The 18,384-nt window shown below is 36.3% G+C and overlaps 1 protein-coding gene across 2 annotated transcripts; it reads right to left on the reverse strand.

Annotated features, from left to right (window-relative positions):
• Nucleotides 1–2,773: 2,773 nt before the first annotated feature.
• Nucleotides 2,774–18,140, reverse strand: LOC139134889 (uncharacterized). 2 transcript variants are annotated; one of them, XM_070701968.1, is made up of 3 exons: nucleotides 17,993–18,140; nucleotides 8,614–9,171; nucleotides 2,774–7,497 (listed from the first exon to the last, which is right to left on the reverse strand). In XM_070701968.1, the coding sequence occupies exons 2-3, from the start codon at nucleotides 9,152–9,154 to the stop codon at nucleotides 5,189–5,191; spliced, it is 2,850 nt and encodes a 949-aa protein (XP_070558069.1). In that variant the 5' UTR covers nucleotides 9,155–9,171; nucleotides 17,993–18,140; the 3' UTR covers nucleotides 2,774–5,188. The 2 variants fall into 2 exon arrangements, with proteins under 2 accessions (XP_070558069.1, XP_070558071.1); XM_070701970.1 differs by lacking the exon at nucleotides 17,993–18,140 and adding an exon at nucleotides 17,828–17,967.
• Nucleotides 18,141–18,384: the final 244 nt, after the last annotated feature.

Below are 18,384 nucleotides of genomic sequence, written 5' to 3' on the forward strand. Positions count from 1 at the left end.
TTTTTTCTCTCAAAAATATGTCACCTATTCTGTAAAGAGATGCTACACTTAGTGTTAGACAAGGTAACGGAAGGCTACAATAATCCTATTAGTAATTGACACTTTACAGGTCACCAGGCACATTTTTCAATCAAACATATTCCTTCCATTACATAAAAGTAGGTTGGGTATAGCAGTGGGAGCATATGATCATCAGAATACTCCGGGACACGTTTTAGGTCATTGGAACAATTATGAAGTCAACAACATTTGTTCAAATCAATAATAGATGTTGGACAAAGCCGTGGAAGTGTAGCATAATCCCATTATTTACTGAGACTTTGGAGGTCATTTGGCACATTTTTGAAGTCAAATTAATTCCTTCAAATTACGTAAAAGCAGTTAGACGCATAAAATTTCAGAATTATCCAGGTAATCCATCAATCAATCAATCAAACATCCATCAATGTTGTACTTGTTCAAATTCACAGTATTGACCTAGATACTTTTGGAATCTGATTAAATCCACTGATATGTCATGCCCAGGAACTAGCAGTATGACTTAATGTAAACTCGATTCACTTTTGACAAATAGCTTTGATATATAGTCTAATTACACGTATTCATTACTGTTCACAGGAAACCATATTTTAAAAAGTTTTACAATTTTTTTTAAAGGAACAAAATTTCGATTGCTCTGTTTGACCTATCAAGAAAACATGGAATACTTTTTATGTATTTTTTTAAGTCGGACTTGGATCAGGGGCGGTGATGGGCTAGCGAAAACGTTGCAGTGAGAACGCCACTTATACTAACTTAAGTCATTCTCGAAGTTTAGGAGTATCACATGTCATAATTAGCTCATTTACACATTGAACAGCTTTTTTGTAAAAAGGCCATGAACAAAACTGAATAGAGTGGATTTGATAAGACATTCAAGGTGCATTTGATATACTTACGTTTGCTCATGAGGAAAGTTTAATGAGCGTGATATGTTCATACTAAATTTCGTCATGCTGGAAGGTTTATGAGTGACATATCATAATTAGTTCGTTGGTAAATCTATGTAACATTCACTTCGTGTTGGCCAAATATCAAACCTGAATAGCCTGAATTTGAACAAGTACAACGTTTATGAATGACCTACGTTTACTCAAACATAAGTATGATAAGCGGCATCAAATTTGTGTATAACGTCCACATGTATGGATAAACACCTGTTTTAGAAATGTTTGCTTCCATTCCAAGTTTTAAATTTACAATATTCCAATTATTGATTTTTTAATGATAAACACATGTTTTGCACATTTTTGCTTCCATTCCAAGTTTTAAATTTAAAATATTCAAATTATTGTTTTATTAATGATAAACACCTGTTTTGCACATTTTTGCTTCCATTCTAAGTTTTAGACTTAAAATATTTCAATTACTTTTTTTTTACAAATGTATGACTATTTATCTCAAAATGATTTGAAGCATTGTCAGATACAATTTATTTAATTGTAACATGTCATTTAGAATGTTTTTCCGTAGTTTTGGACTTAAGGAGTCACTACTGTTAGAAATCGAGTTGTAAAAGCTGATTATTGAATTATCAATTATAGCTTGCGGTATTTGCGTCCAAGATTTGTACAAGCGATTATGAAAGATGTCCTTTCAAACAAAACAACTTGAATATGATACACAAGCATAGAATTGAAAAGCCTTTGATGTCAATCACACCAAAGTCACTTACATTGACCTTGTCACATCATTACTTATTTACAATTTGAAAGGCATAACAGACCTACAAAACAATCCATCTAGAATCATTCACTCATACCGCAGAGGAATAATTACAAAGTTACACTTCACACGTTTAACTTTCTCTAACTTTTATTGCAGTCGAAAAATGCATGTGTTTTTTCTATTTTAATCCTTATATGTTTTGCTTCTTTTACTCAATAAAAGATAGTGAGTTATACTCAATTTCTTGTAATCATTGTCAGTAGAATTATTTTCATCTGGTCTTTCATTAAGCCTATGTGGCTTAAAAGATCCCTCTCTCATGCTTGTATTTACATCCTCAAAGTTTTACATAACACAATCACACAACTCGTTTTATTGTGATGAATTCATATACTGACAGATTTTATTATTCGAACAAGTAAATGGCATTCAACCTTATATTTTTCCAATTATTGCCGCATTGGCAACTAAATTTTACTTTGAATTTTCTTCTTGAGCGATGTTATAACACCTCAGTGCTGTGAATTTGACAAACTCCCATCGTTAAAGGCACTGTTTGACGAATCAATAATCATCTCATCCAGTAATATCCATCATACACGGTAAACTTCAATGGTAAAACTATCGTATCCAGGTGTCATGATCTTATTTATTTGAACAAACACCCGGCGGCATTCTTCGTCAGAAAAAAAAACCTTCAGGGCTATTCATTTGTGTTTGGCTGGCTCGGGTAGTTAAACATTTTTTTTGTAAAATCGTCAAAGCTAATAGCCTGTGGTTTTTCCCTGTTCAAAATTCTAATGTCTTCATTCAAAATAGTGTCTAAGTCAGTGATTTCATTCGCATTCTGTAAGTTTCAAAATATTTTTTTTAGTGCTAATTCATCTTTCTAGCTGAGAACTAGTTTGCGCTTTTCATTCTTTTTACATCTAACTGGCTCTTGCTCTAATAAGGCATTCTTCTGTCTCTTTTTGTAAAATACTATGAAACTCTGCAAATGCTGCGTCTAAGGCAAGATAATTTTCCACTGATGGATAATCATCAGGCGCAACCACACAGAAAAAAATACAATGTTTGTCCATGAATGACACCTATTTATTATCACTTATGGAAAAGTTACATCATAAGTTGCCACAGCAACATATACACATACAGACGTTAAAACTAAACAAAGTTACTATCCTCAGCTCTAGCTCATCATGTACCGAGTTTCGCAATTGAGACTCACGTAATTCCAGACAATGAAATTTGTAAATAGACAATTTTGCTATCAAAATAACCAGATTCATCTTTTCAAATTAATGATTCATTTCAATCCCAAGTACAATATTCTGCCAACTCAAAGCTTGATGTAAGTTAAATAGCCAATGCCCTATGTTTTCTACAATTCCCCATACTTTTTTGGCGACAGTCAAAATGGCGATGATGAGTTGTGTCTTGTACATTAAAAAAACCTGTAAAATGTATTATCTCTCATTTTCCAAAGATACAGTTTTATATTATTTATACATTTCTCATGCAAGGATTTCCAATTAAATGCTCATCGTTCTCATTTGTAACTCTATGAGCTAAAGTCCAAACACCCTTCCTATCGATGATTTGTCCTCACTCATATTGCCAGCTCAAAGTACTGGCATGACACAACTTACTAGAAATCTATATAATCTCCTGTCTTCATTTTCATAAAATGCACTTTCTTATTCTAAATTTCTATGTATTCTACACTACGTTTTACATTAACACAGATATAATATTTAAAGTTTCACAAAATGGTATATGAGTAACGTTTACGTCATTCAAGGATGGTTTATAAGTTCGATGCTTTCAAACCATGTCGATAAAAAGACAATCTTGATACAATAGGCTCAGTGGAAAAATGATAGTATTTGAGAATACATCCATAAAAATTGAAGAATCCGAACAGGAATCAAATAAAAAGGGTAATTCTTCCAACAGCATTACAACCCATCAGTCCAGCATACAATCCACATAAACATAAGTGCAATCACTTTCCATTTAAGGATGTACGAGCGGTACGCGCGCGTGGAATTTGTCACTTCCCATAGGATTACATTGAAATTTGCTGGAAAATCAATTTCTACTAATGTCATTTTCATGAAAATTTGCACAAAGCTCAGTCTAGAGAAATAAATAATACTGATCAAATAAAATTATATGGTCACCGCGCTAAATTTTGAGATAAACAGCATTGAATTATTTCGTCCATAGAAAATGCATTGGTGAAAAAATGCTGACTCAGCATTTTTTCTCACAAATGGCAAAATTCATGGTCATTTATCTCAAAAACGAGCACGGTGACCCCTATATTTTATCACATATTTTGATAATACTTACAAAGGAGAATCCAAAAAATTGACAATTTAGAGAAATGACATTACTTTTAATTTTACCGATCGTACATCCTTAAAGAATGGCATATTACAGCCTCCTTCATGTAATGACACAGTTAACACATTTTTGGCCAGTTTTCCGATATCCTTTGCAATATCATTGTAAATTAACCTGTTTTAATGACATATTCTGGTACCACAGTTATCGATGCTGGATATAAAAGGTGGGATAATGCAAGAGTATTCACTATCAAAACTTTGCCATGAGGCATTGAATCTCTCTTACTTCATGATTTCAAGACATTCTCAAATTTCACCACTTTTTAACTGCTCACATTTTAACGATCGTACCCAAACATCGAGTGCTTTAGTACAGAAAAAAATACTTACACTTACTATACTTTGTTTTGGTAATTCAAACTACACATATCCTCGACTACACCTTTTCATTACTGAAATTAAAAGCAAACCCCGCAAAGTGGGCAAAACAGTTTTAAATAACGTGATTGAAATGACGCTTTACAATACTATACAAACAATTATCAAGGTGTACATTTGCCACTTTAAAATTGTATTACAGATGTCTACATAAAAATGAAAATGCAACAAACTGACTGACAAGAAAAGATTCATGAAAAACTTATTTGCGTTTTCTTAAGGGAAACAACAAATACTGTTATCCTTTTTACTAATTAATAAACTTTATTTTCAAGAAAACACACAAATCGGAACGTCTGCCTCGAAAGACTTTCGACAACATACACGTACTTTGAATTTCGTTGGCTGACTACCAGACCGTCTTAACATTGCTAGGATAAGCCATGGGAAAGAACATTAGGCCAACAGGCAATGCCGCAAACCACCACCAAGGCTCGGCCTCTCAGTCTAATTGTGAACTCTGAAATTCCTCTACCATTATTTAGTACAGCAACAAAAGATGGATAAAACACGCACAATCATGGTTCATTATGTCACCCTCTAGTTTTACGAGGGTTATTGTGGTGAAGTTGGTCCTGAAGTCTTAAAAATACTACGCTGTTGGCCCTTTCTGGCTCTGTTAGCTTTCAGATCTAAAAGAAAATTGTCAAGCACCAGCTCGTCGGTACTAATGACCGTACCGATTAAATAGTCTATTTATCGGTAAAATGGTGCATGTCACATACGGTCTGATTCTCTTTTACTTTCTTGCAACAGGCATTATAGTATAGATCGGCTGTGCGCAAGCGCATCAAGAACGCTAAGAAAATGAAAACTCCTTGTAAGGTATTCGCAACTATAAAGATATAATCTAAGACACCGCTCTGTAGGAATCCATCGAGAAACCCAATAATCCAAGTCAGTCCCATAACAGTTGACATTTTTATAGAGAATATCACGTGCTTAGTTGTGTATGATTTCTGACGGTGATGTTTCATTTTCCTTTCGGATGTGAACATCGACCAAATGGTGTACAGAAAGCAGACAGTGTTGTAGAGCAGAATCAGACCAACGGGGACCAGAAAAGTAACGACTAAGGAAGTAAGCCGACCAATCCAACATACAGGACCTTCACTGTAACCAATCTGAAAATTATTTGGTGCAAAATAATCCATTATGACACAGATTCCAACGAACACAAACGGTAAAAGCCAGGCATAGAGACAGTAATAGACGAACACTTTCCCATCTCCAGAGATATGTCCCGTCAACTGAGTACGCATGTAAATGATGTCAGTTGCCATGACACTCATCCAACAGAACGCAGAAAGCCAAAAATAGTGAGAGAAAATAGCAGTTATCTTACACAACCAAGGAATATGAACTACGTCCATCACTGTAATAAATAACAATTGGGCTGTGACAAGAGCTATTGCAAAATTCAAGATAATCTTACCAGGGCGGGTTCTCATTTGTTTAAATGCACATATCGTGATGATTGAGACGACCAAACAGATGATGGATAAAATACAACCTATAAGAGTTAAAAGCTGTTTTAGTTTTGTCTTTGAACTTGTGTTCCAAAAAGACGCTACCTTTTGATTGATATGACATATATAAGCGTAGGACTGATCATCGGATAGGACAAACTGATCCTCTGGATAAATAGATGAATCAACAACAAGAATACCTTCTGTTATTTCGAAGTCGTCTGCGGCAAGTTTCAAAATTACCCCATTTGCACATGTAAACGGCGTTTCGTCATCTTCATCGCTTTTAGAAATACACATCACCATTTCAATAGCGATGTTTTGCAAGTTGGAACTTTCTCGTTCATAAAAGCATGATTTGGACATAAAATGTGAAAAAGTGAACACGGGGTGCCATGTAATATTAGCCACCTCATCTTCGTTCAAGGTTTCGTTATTGTACTCAAAAATGCTGCCTTTGAGTGTGACTCTATCCGTCATGTTACTACAATTACCATTCGGCAGTTCAAAGGTTACAGATTGAATCTCAGCACCAATCATTGACACTTCTGATTCTGAGTCAGCCCATGTTCTCATACACGCTGATGGCAAAATTTCTTCCGTAAAGACGATGGAGGTGGATTCCACGTCGACTTTAAGTGTAATCGTTGCATGGTGTGCGCTAAAATATTGTAATTCCGATTCAGAAATACTGATCGTCTTATTTAGTGATAATGATCTGCGTATGAATTGCGTCACGTTCCTTTCAAATTCAGTCAAGGCAGGACGGACGTTTTGCGATGGAAAGGAAATGTGAAAAGTCAATAAAATATACCAGGATATCATATCACGGGACATTGATCTTGTGTTGACAATAGACGCCCGGTTTTCAAATTCACTTTGCTGATAACGGATTTTCTTTACACACTTTTCTAAAAATATGTCAAACATTTCATCGTGGTCACAGTTCCATTGTTCTGTGAAGTAGTCTCCATATGCAAAGACTCGTTGAAATCCTTGAGCGGTGAAATCGAAGAGAACATTAAATGAGGGAAGTCGTTTGAAACCTGTGTAATCTGCAGGTATGCCGCAGACAATTTCGGAAAGGTTGACTTGTGGTTCATTACAAAGTGCGCAATGAATACTCTTGTAAAAGCGCAGAGCAAATCTAATAGATGTCGCTGAACCAACTTGAACATTTGCCGTGAAATTTTGACATCGATGGACCAAATTTAGATCCCCAAAGTCTGATGGGCATTCTTTTATGTAATTCACACAAATTGGCAACTTTTCCTGGACGTCATTGGGGACGCCAACTGTGAGTTTACAGTCTGGAATCTTCTGGACCGTTGCAATCGCTGACGAAATGTTGTGTTGTCTCAGTATATGCCATATCTCGGCTTTCGTGCGTCGTGGTATGTCGCAGGACCACTGCAACGGTAAAAACTGCACTGCTGAAGGGTCGATTCCGTTGCAAACGGCACAGTAAATATTTTGATACACGTCATGGTCAGATAATGTGAACACCGATGTTAGGTCTAATACAGACGTATCTGAAACACAAAAAGGATCGACAAAATGAATTTGGATTTCCAGAAAGTCATTTATGCATACGTTGAGAAGATACGTGTAGGCTAACACAAGCACTTCATTACATGTTTGACCAGCCGTTCATGTTACTTTTTTAGCAAGGTAATGACTTGGAAGCGCGACATGTTGAGTATGGTGATTGTAATGCCAGTCGCAAATTGTTTTGATTGTTTGTTAATCGTTTGGTTTACAATTCTACGGCGAGATTTACTACTATACCTACCTACCTACCTACCTATACCTACATATACATACATACATACATACATAAATACATACATGTATGCATGCATGCATGCATATATGTATGCATACATGCGTACATGCATGCATACGTAGATATTGAAAGTATACATATCGGATACACAGCGGAACTGATTGAAATACAGTAATCAAGTGCATAAGACCATAAAAAACTTTAAAAGTTTGCACAGCCACAAACACTCAATTAAAATCTATGTCATTTGCTAACTATGACGTGAACAAAATAGTTTTGATCGACTCTGTGACATCAACACTAAAAACGACGCTACTGGTTTTTTTGAAGTTTGTAGATTCGTTTTTGTAAAATAGCGCTACACACTAACAACATGACCTTTCATTAAGGTCTTTCTTGAATGCATTATTAATATTAGAATCCCAGCCCAACTACTGTCAAACTCAATACCAAGAACAGTGTGATTAAAGACATGTACATTGTCAGTATCATTTTGTGATTACTCGAAGAACTGACTGACTGACTTAGACGGTAAGTGATCCAAAAAGCTCCATTTTGCTATACATATGTATAGCGTACATACACATATTACCCGACACAAATATTCGGAAACGGTATTGAAGTGAACCTCTCCGGCGATTTAGTATGGTCGGCCAATATTTCCGACGCCTCCAAATCGTCGTGGAAAGTTGTGGGCCACGGAACTGCAGCAAGGGTGAGTCTAGCTATTTACTCTAGCCTTACAAACCTCTGTGTCACTGTCGACTTATGTGAAAGAATGTTGCCACTTATATCCACCGTTATGTTGAGAATTGAATATCATACGGACATATTTAACTGAATGAAGATTATGTTCTCTTACCATTAGTCTTCTCGCATTTTTTTCTGAACTCATCATCCGACCATTCTCTCTGACATCTATGAATTATCACAATATCGTACATATCTGGCCTCGACAGACAGTAACTAGATGGCCACAGATCGTCCAGAGTCGGCGGATTCTCGCTGTTACGTATACACACATCCATGAAGTCATAACAACAGTCTTCACTTAGCAGACATTGAGGTTGGCAACTACACAAGACGATTTCTTTTTCATGTAATTTGGCAGTCTTCATACCGTTACAGATAGACCCAGTCGGCGTAAGACACGAGTCGAGTCTTTGGTCACTGCCTGGATAGAGACATAGCAGCGTATCTTTGTCAATCGCGACAAAGTCTTGAACGTAATAACTATCACTGTTTCCTGAACTTGTGGTAGGGGAAGCTGAAACTGTTTGAGTGATGTGCGCATGAGTAGTGTTATCCTCAACAATGTCGCCACTCTCCGTTGAAATTCTTGGAATACAACTGTGCCTATTAATGAGCAGAGCGATGTAAATGAAGGTCCTAAGCAACTTCATTATGTTTGGAACTTGGCCTAAATGGAGCAACAAAATAGAACGGAGGTTTCATCAGTACCGTTGACGACATGATTAGAAGTCGAAGTTCCTCTAAAGTCACGTCGATAAAATTGATTCGTTAGGAGGGACACCGTTCATTAATTAGGCTTGGAAATATTTTGGAATAAACTGGTGATGACAGGTGAAAGAAGTATACTGTGGTAAAAATATTTATTGCGCTCTGTATTGTATAAGCTTTGGTCTTTCCACGAAAAGGATAACAAGGCCTATACTGTAGCAATTTTCGACAAAGTCGAGTGATCTCATATTTTACATTCTAGGTGATATTTCGGTCAACTGATGATCATTGCCTGTACATGAAAATTTTCAAATGTTGTCAGTTTCATAATGTGTTTAAAATACAGTTGACTGGACCCCTTATGTTGCATGTTTTCTTATCATATCGGATCAACGATGTGAGTAAAACTACAAAAGCGTATTCGTACAATTTTTGTAAAGAAAACAACGAGATTTTAATTCGCGCAACTACGAGTTTGTGATACTTTTACCCGAGTCAGGATTCATATAAAGTTCACACTGAACTTCTTCAGTGGCCCTAACAAGTTCCATGACCAAAACTATTCATTTCATTACTCGTAATTACAAGATTTTGATTCTCGATCCTCATAATTACGATATTTTAGTACTCGTAATTACGAGAATCAAAACGCGTATTTATGAGTTTTTGATTATCGTAATTACGAGTTTTTAATTCTCGTAATTACGAGTTTTTAATTCTCGTAACTATAAGCCTTGATTCTCTTAGTTATGAGACTTAAACACAGTCTTACTATAGTTTTGGACTCTTTATTGGTATAACGTTTTCATACATTTTGTTGGTTATTGTTCAAAGAGAATTTGGTGTTTTCAATATGGTGTTTTCAGCATGGTGTAATCTTGATTTGATAAGATGTAGTAAGCAATTATATAGTACACTGGGATGATAAATGAACGAATGAACTTCAGACTGTTACATGGCTGCAATATTAGATATACAGTATATTATCCAGCAGATCAAAATAATGCCAAGCATGCATAGTGTGTACATTTTGTATGGCCTGATAAACAGTCTTTTTTGAGTGAAATATACATTAGTGTGCCATTATGCAAACATTTCATACTTATGAACACCTTTACTAGGGTCTTCTCCGACAAACTGACAAGCACCCCCCTCCCCGGAGATAATCCCCTACTACAAATACCCGCCGTGAAAATGACATCTCAAGGCGCTGTACACATTTATGAAATAACATTACACATTTATAAAAAAAGACATTTATAAAAACGGTAACACAGTTTAAAAATTGCATAAAAACTTTCCCTAAAAAGACGTGTTCTTATAAGTGATTAAAAAAATGTTCAAACATCGAATATTTGGCTGAAGCCTATTCCATAGCCAAGACACGCAAGTAGAGAAAGTTCTGCTATCCTAAAAATGATGTAGCCTGATGGAGACTGAGTGCACCTTCAGAAGTGGACAGAAGGGTCCGGCCATCTATGAGAATGCGTAAGAGCTCTTTTAAATAGCGTGGTGCAGTATTGATTACAACCGTAAAAGTTGTAAAATTAATGTAAAGTCTTAATATTGGCTTGTGAACAGGAAGCAAATGCAAGTTACGCAGGACTGGCTGAATGTGGTCTGATTTCTTAGTTTTTGAAACCAAGCGTGTAGCGGAGTTCTGAACCAGTTGTAGTTTCCTTATTTCATTTGTGGGTAAACCGAAAAGCAAGCTGTTACAGTAATCCAGTCTGGATGTTACGAAAGCATGAACCAATTTTTCATAGATAATTTTATTAAGGAGGCAGTTCAACCAGTACTCTTAGTCTTCTAATAATCTTTATTTAGAATACACCGACGTTTCGGCAACACACAAGTTGCCTTCTTCATCAGGGTAAAAGCTGACAAATAAAAGTGAGCACATACAAAAGTAAAAATCAGCCCGGTACAAGGTAAACTGAGGATAAAATCGAAATCAAATGAAAATTACAATACTTATAAAAACTGGAACTACAGTGAGCGAAAAAACAAAACCTATAGTAGTAAGAAACGAAATTAAAAATCACTTGTGATTTAAAAACATTGAAAAGCGCTGTGACTAAAAATTAAAGTTCAGTAAGCTGTTTGAACCTGAAGAAGGCAACTTGTGTGTTGGCGAAACGTCGGTATATTTTAAATAAAGAGTGTTAGAAGACAAAGAGTACTGGTTAAACTGCCTCCTTTATAAAATTATCTATGCGTGATCCTGATGTGTTCCCGCACTGTACGTGTTGCTTCTGTGTTTGCAGTTGGACTGACTCTTTTTAGAACAATCTCCCTAATTTTTCAGTCGAACCACCGGGTACTGCAGGCATTATTCGTCTAAAAGTTATGAATAAATAAATAATAAATAAATGTCACGTATTAAACTTTTATCATACTACAAGCCTTAACTGTGTCGAGTGTGTGCCTATTATATAAAGTCCATATCTGTTAATTGCCATCCATATTAGGGAGCCGTCATTATTTATGGCCTGGGGGGTCGGAGGAATCTGAGGGGGGTCACTCAAAAAATCGAAAGCTACAAGGGGGGTTGCTCAAAAGTGGAGAACAAGAAAGGGGGGCTACTCAATTTTGTTGACATGTATTGAAGCATTTAGTGGAGTTACGAATTAATACAACAATAATAGTAAAGATATGTATATTCATACCCGGTATTTGTGTACACACACACACACACACACACACACACACACACACACACATAATATATATATATATATATATATATATATATATATATATATATATAAATCATAATACAGGTGGTTTCAAGTAGAAACTAAAATCTCATTATACTATGTGTTTCACGTTATTGTGATCTTCAGACGAGAATGATCAGCTATTCGACGTGGCAAGCCTTATGTTAGAGGCTAGTACTGAGTACATTTTTCAGTATTTCCTGATTAAAGATTGATATACTTGCCTGATCATTAATGAGAAACGTCTGCTTTCTATATTCTACATTGTATAGGTTACCGATAGGGGAAAATGTGTAAAACAAGCTTATTCTGATGCTATAAAGTTTAAAACCAGTTGAATGCCTTGACAACAAACCCATCTTTTATTGCAGGAAAATAATAATAAATAATAAATGTGAATAAATGTATGTCTGTCGCTATTTTTTCAGTTTCAAAAGATATAGTTGAAATCAGTGAAATGAAATGTAAGTTTTGGAATACTGTCTCAAATTTATTTTCCTTTGAGTTTTTTATGCGAAAAAAATACTCCCTAAGTGCCACCAAATAACACCATTTAATCTCTATTTTCAAAAGCTCCAATGGCAGGAGGGGGGACACCCCCTCCTGACCTCCCCCGCGACCGCTTATGCGGTCTCTTGTGGTGCTTTCGCACCACATCTTCCCCCTCTTGAAGAAAAATCATACAGAATAACTGCATGTCACCAGAGCACTGGATACAGATCTGTACATCAGCCCCTGCCACAGCAATTGGAACCTCCTTCCGACAAAGACCTATACCACAGGGTGTAGTCAGGGTCTGTACAGGGCCTGTCGCAGCAGCAATCCATTTTACTGTATAGATATTTAACTTTCCCTTTTTTTGGGGGGGGGGGGGTCACTCAAATTTTCTGTAGCAGAGAGGGGGGGTTACTCAAACACGTCATGGTTGGCAGGGGGGTTACTCGAAATTTTTGAGTTTCGAAAGCAATTCCTCCGACCCCCCCCCCAGGCCGTAAATAATGACGGCTCCCTTACCCTTCATTAATTTGTTCAACCGATCATCAACCCTTGCCTCAATCGCCCAGATCAAATAACTCGTTAGCAGCTCATAAGGTAAAAGACGTAACGCGCAGCATAGTTTTCCAGTATTCTTCACGATCTTACAATGGCAGTGACAAGAAGCTATTTAGCGAAAACGTCGACGAACGTTAGTTATATTTCTCAACCTGGAGACGTCTCTACTCAGTCACAAATTTCACATCGGACGTTGATAAAATACTTCATTTAAAAACAATATATACAAATGGGACTTTGGCGGGTCGCACCAGCAATATTGATTAATCAAGTAGTTGATTGACCATAACTCCTAGATCGCTATCACTGATACACGAGTTCTTCATAATTTAGCCAATGCGTACGACGTTCCACGCTGTCATATTTCTGTATTCGGTAATAGCAAGGAAGTGGAATAGTTTGTATGGAAAAAGACGAGGTCAAAATTTTACTATGGATTTTTGCCACCGCATCGCTGTGAAGTGAATAACCTAGATTGCCTTCTAGTGATGTTGTGATCAGTATTGCATGCCCTACCGCAAGGCATTCTCTGCCACTTCTCTTTATTATGTCCAGCACGTACAGTGTCGCGCTTTTCCATTAGCAATATGAACCATTTCGTTATGGTAACAAGTAACTTTCAATGATCAACCTTGACTGCCCATGCAAAATCCGAGAGTCAAAAAATTGTCACCTTACACGAAGGAAATCATGTTGCTCTAACCACGGGTACACTCGGTACTTCTGAATTGATAGTCTACAGAAACTAAGCTTATATGACAATACGAACTTTGATGTTGACAGATGTACAAGAAAATTGCATGATAACTGAATGACGTTCCCTTTGAAATGTCAACGACAGAACGTATTGAATAAGCTACCTCACCAGATCTTGGTCGGACTTTGGCTTCATTAACGTGAATGCAAGCTTTTACATCGACCGCATTTTCCCTTGCTCACACGGAACAACGCGCGCGCAGCGCCGTACACGTACACACGTACGCTCGCACGACCAGCACCTTGTCGTCTCACGTATATGCAAATCATTTCTGGACGATTTGTTTTTACCGATGATGAGAGTCGGTTTTGTAGCAATGATAACGTTTCTTTAGCCCTTATTTCAATGAGACGTTAATTACAATATTAGCTTCAAAAGCATTACAAGAGCGAAAAAATGACTTACAGATCCTGTTACATTTTAGATAGTCGTTTGTGCAGTTTTTTCATCTTCATTATGTCGCTAAGTTTATATGGCGTGATATTCCCAGTGAGGAAGTAAAATCGGAATATATGTTACACTTTAGATTTAAATGCCTTTCCAAAGCTTTCGTAAACACTATTGTTGTTCATTGTCAGAGCACTGTAGAGAGCTTCAGCAAGAAAGTGTTATAATACTGCCAGTAATGATGGACGTCCTTCCATGCTTTAAAAGCTCTACTGGGTGAATTGTTTTGTTTACGAATATTTAATATCCTTTTTGAGAGGGCAGTGTGATAATGCATTCATTGAAATCAGAAATTGGGGAGGGGGGATTGAATCAAAACCATAACTGATAAATGGAGTCAGGCGATACTACGAATGAGATTGTCCCATTGTGCTCTGTCCTCTTATTTCCTTGAATCTAATACTTCATCTGTTTTGTATTTCTTACGATACAAATTGAAGAAATCAAGATAAAGATTATCACACCTTTTCTTAACAATTTTCAGATAATTTCATGATGATCATCACATCTTGTCATAATGATTATCACATATTGCCATGATGATTATCACATATTGTCATGATAATTGTCACACTGTCATGATGATTATAATCTATTTATCTAGCTAGCTATCTACTGTCATTGATGATTATCGGGTACTGCAAAAGCATTTCAAGCTATTATCAATGAACATATTTACTAGATTGTTTTCCATGTAATTGTAAATGTAATGTGGTTTGTCGGTAAACTATATGTACGCCTCTTCCCACTCAAGTCTTGTGATAATCAGATGATAACTACAGTTAGTTTTGTAAGTGCATAGGTTACATCTTGCGATCACTGAGACTTTTAACTTCTGCTCAAAGCATCCATTTTGTCATTCTTTATAAGTGGATTATATATGTCGTTTGAATGCATTTGGGTGTATAGTTGATTCAGATTTTAATACGAGACAAATAGTCATACGAGATAAGCATTTATTTATTAAATGTGTAAAGACCATGACTAAATTACAATACTAAGGTTTTTGAAAGTTACACGATCTTTCGTGTCTTGAAAGGGTATTCATATTCCATTATGATCTATACCATATTGACATGTCGGTAAGCTAGCCTTGCAACAGCGACTACCTCCATAGAAAGTAAATATACCTTACAAAGGGCACGAAATTTCGGCAGTGCAACGACGAATAATTTACTCAATAAAATATCAGAATTAAATATGAATTGCACATAGCGGGTTTACTTCTGATGTTTTTTTTTCTAATCTGTACATACAAAGACGAGGCACTTACAGTGGATTTCAAAATAGCTTGGAATTACAACGTGCTTTGGTGATTAGAGAAACGTTTCTGGCGACAGAAAATAGCGTCAACTGCATTCATTACAAACGTTCTACTGTGATAGTTTTGCAACGATTTAACTCACGTACAGAACACGTTCAGTGTATGAAATACCAATTGTTGTACCAACCTGTACACACTGTACCGAAAAAAAATATCGTAGCGTTCTGTGCAGTTTCATTGACGGGAAATGTGGTAAAGGCAAAATAATTATGTCCAAGCAGTCAGTGTACGAGTGAGTTTTTCAATGGGAGTGCAGCAACACTGATGATGTTGACTGTAACACAGTGAAAGTCGTATTGTGTTAAATTGTTGCAAAATTTAAGCGAAGGAGAACGCTTGTAATGAATGCAGTTGACGTTATTTTCTATCGCCAGAGACTTTTTCTAACCATCCAAGCACGTTGTAATTCCAAGCTATTTTGAAATCCACTGTATGTAAAAAGATTGTTTTATGTTACTGAAGTGCTACATATCACAAAGACAATGTCACGTTTTTCCACAGTGTTGCGATTTTCTTATTTTTATGGAAAGTAGAAACTTCACGTGAAAGTCTCAAAAACTTAAAGGTGTTAATCTACCTTGAATTCTCGCCCGTCATGGTAAGCTAAGGGAGTAAATTGACTCGCTAAGTGCCGACTGTAGTCAAGTATTAACTGGAGTATGAGAAATATATCGAAAAATAGTCCACGTTTTTGTTCTAAACTTGATCGGATAGTTGAAAATACGCCAAAAACAAACTCCCTTGGTTGGTGTAGCTTCAGTTGATAATACGCAGTTTATTCTTACGGATATTTATTCCTCCCGTTATAGATCATTTTGTCACCAAGAAATTTTTGACGTTCAGAAGCCCAAACATACAAATCAAGGATTAATTTTGTGTCTATTATTCATCCTTTGACTATGCCAACATTGTTCAATACACATTTTATGCTTGACAATGCCAACATTGTCCAATACATAATTTATGTTTGGTGTAGATGATATGTGATCTGCCACAAGTATGTTCGCGCAGATACATGCTATGGAGGTCTTTTTAGCTCCTACATTTGTACGAAATGGTATTTAAAATTTTCGAAAAATTAAGCAAGACCACTCATTAGCCAAACAATTCTCTAACGATAATATGCATTGCTCCACATGTGAGTGAAAGTGATCAGCTTTCTACATATTCACTGGGCAGTATGCTTTATTAAACTTGCCACTGGCTCTCCAGACTTTCAAAACGTTACAGCTAACAAGTGATTCAGTTGTAATAGAGACAGGAAGTAATCATGGTGTCTTGGATGAGTTCTATAATTATTGTTGTTCACAACAATGCCTGACAGTTCTCTCACACATCTAGTAGAATTGCCAGAAACCTTTTATGGGGAATCGATTTCTTTGCCATTGATATTACAACCTAACCTCGAAGGTCACAAAATCATTGCATCAAGGAAGCTATAGTTGGTTACCAAAACCAGAACTCGCGCACCTTTGTGACCTGAGGAACACATTAGCGCAAGTCATATATGCAGTTGTAGCAAGGCACTTGACGAGCAACTGTCTGATTAGCAGAGAAGTGAAAATACAGTCATGCGAAAGATCAAGGTTCAGCTGAAGGTTAGAAGACGAAAGATTAAGTCTGCAGTCGTCAAAAATTTTCAAAACTTCAAAAATCTATCGGAATGGTGTAAGCTATTCCTTCAAGTTCAAATAAATCGCAAGTTTTCATACCGTGCTGCCCTATAGTCGGCTGATGTGCGATTGGTCACTAAATACTCATCTGATACCGTAACAGATATTATCAGCAATTAAAAAAATGATCGTAAGCACTCATCAAATAGGAGCAACATAAAACGGTGTAGATGTTTTTTCACGTGCCAAAAGAGAGATCGAGATTTCGAAGGGGAAATCTTCATTTGACATAACTTCGATAAACAACGTTTAAAAACGCTTTTCAATAATAGGTAACAGCATATTGAGATTATTTACAAGTCCTGGGATCCTCCATATCAACCTGTCTTCTCCTGTCTTCCTTAAAGACGACTTGGAGCATTTGTTTTGTGCGACGCCAGTATAGGCAATGATTTACATTTATTAATGTTTTTTAGTTCAACTGTATATCTCTAAATCCCTCATACAGGTTTGTGTGTAAAAATTCTAATGGATTAAGCTTATGTGTAGTCACTGACTTATTCTTCAACAAAATCGTATTTAACATAAATCATAAAATAGAAAAGACAGTATTTTAAGTTTAAGAATTATCCAGTCAAGCCTCACAAACGTGCATCTTATAACTTAAAGTCACAACTTAAGCTTTTCAAAAATTGACCTACCTAGTATGCGATGAAAATTCACTACCAATGAACTTCAGATAATGCACGATTTCAGTTTTCTGCAGTAATTCACAAATATGGACATTACTAGCCAAAGATATTACACCTGAAGCTGTTCGCTGTTTTTACTCTGTCACACAATAAATGTCATAGAAAACAACTCACCAGTTGTTCGTCGTTTGATTTCGCCTCTCACTTGACGCCTGTCCGACGACTGCACAACTCTGACTCTAGCCAACTACGAGATGAGCTTTTCTTTGTTCATAAATTGCGGAAGAAGACGTTTACAGCTTTGACTGGATCTCTGAGTGAGTAGGCGAGGTGTGTGGGATGGTAAACTCTGGGAAATCAGCAATCTATTGTATTGCTGAATATAAAATGTGCTTTCTGTGACATGTCTACGTGAATTATAAATAAATCTTGAACATTTATTTATTAATATATTTACTTATACATAGAGATTGTACATTACTTGTGCTTATATATAAACATTGTACATTACTTGTTTACATGTATTATGAACATCAGCTTTTCGCAGTTATTATAATTGTATTATA

This window comes from Ptychodera flava, chromosome 6 (assembly GCF_041260155.1).
Source record: "Ptychodera flava strain L36383 chromosome 6, AS_Pfla_20210202, whole genome shotgun sequence".
Lineage (NCBI taxonomy): Eukaryota > Metazoa > Hemichordata > Enteropneusta > Ptychoderidae > Ptychodera > Ptychodera flava.

Coding starts and splice junctions, on each gene's coding strand:
- LOC139134889 (XM_070701968.1), bottom strand. CDS start 9,154: ATGAAGTTGCTTAGGACCTTCATTTACATCGCTCTGCTCATTAATAGG. Junction 7,498..8,613: donor AAAATGCGAGAAGACTAATG/GTAAGAGAACAT, acceptor TTTGTGTTTCAG/ATACGTCTGTATTAGACCTA.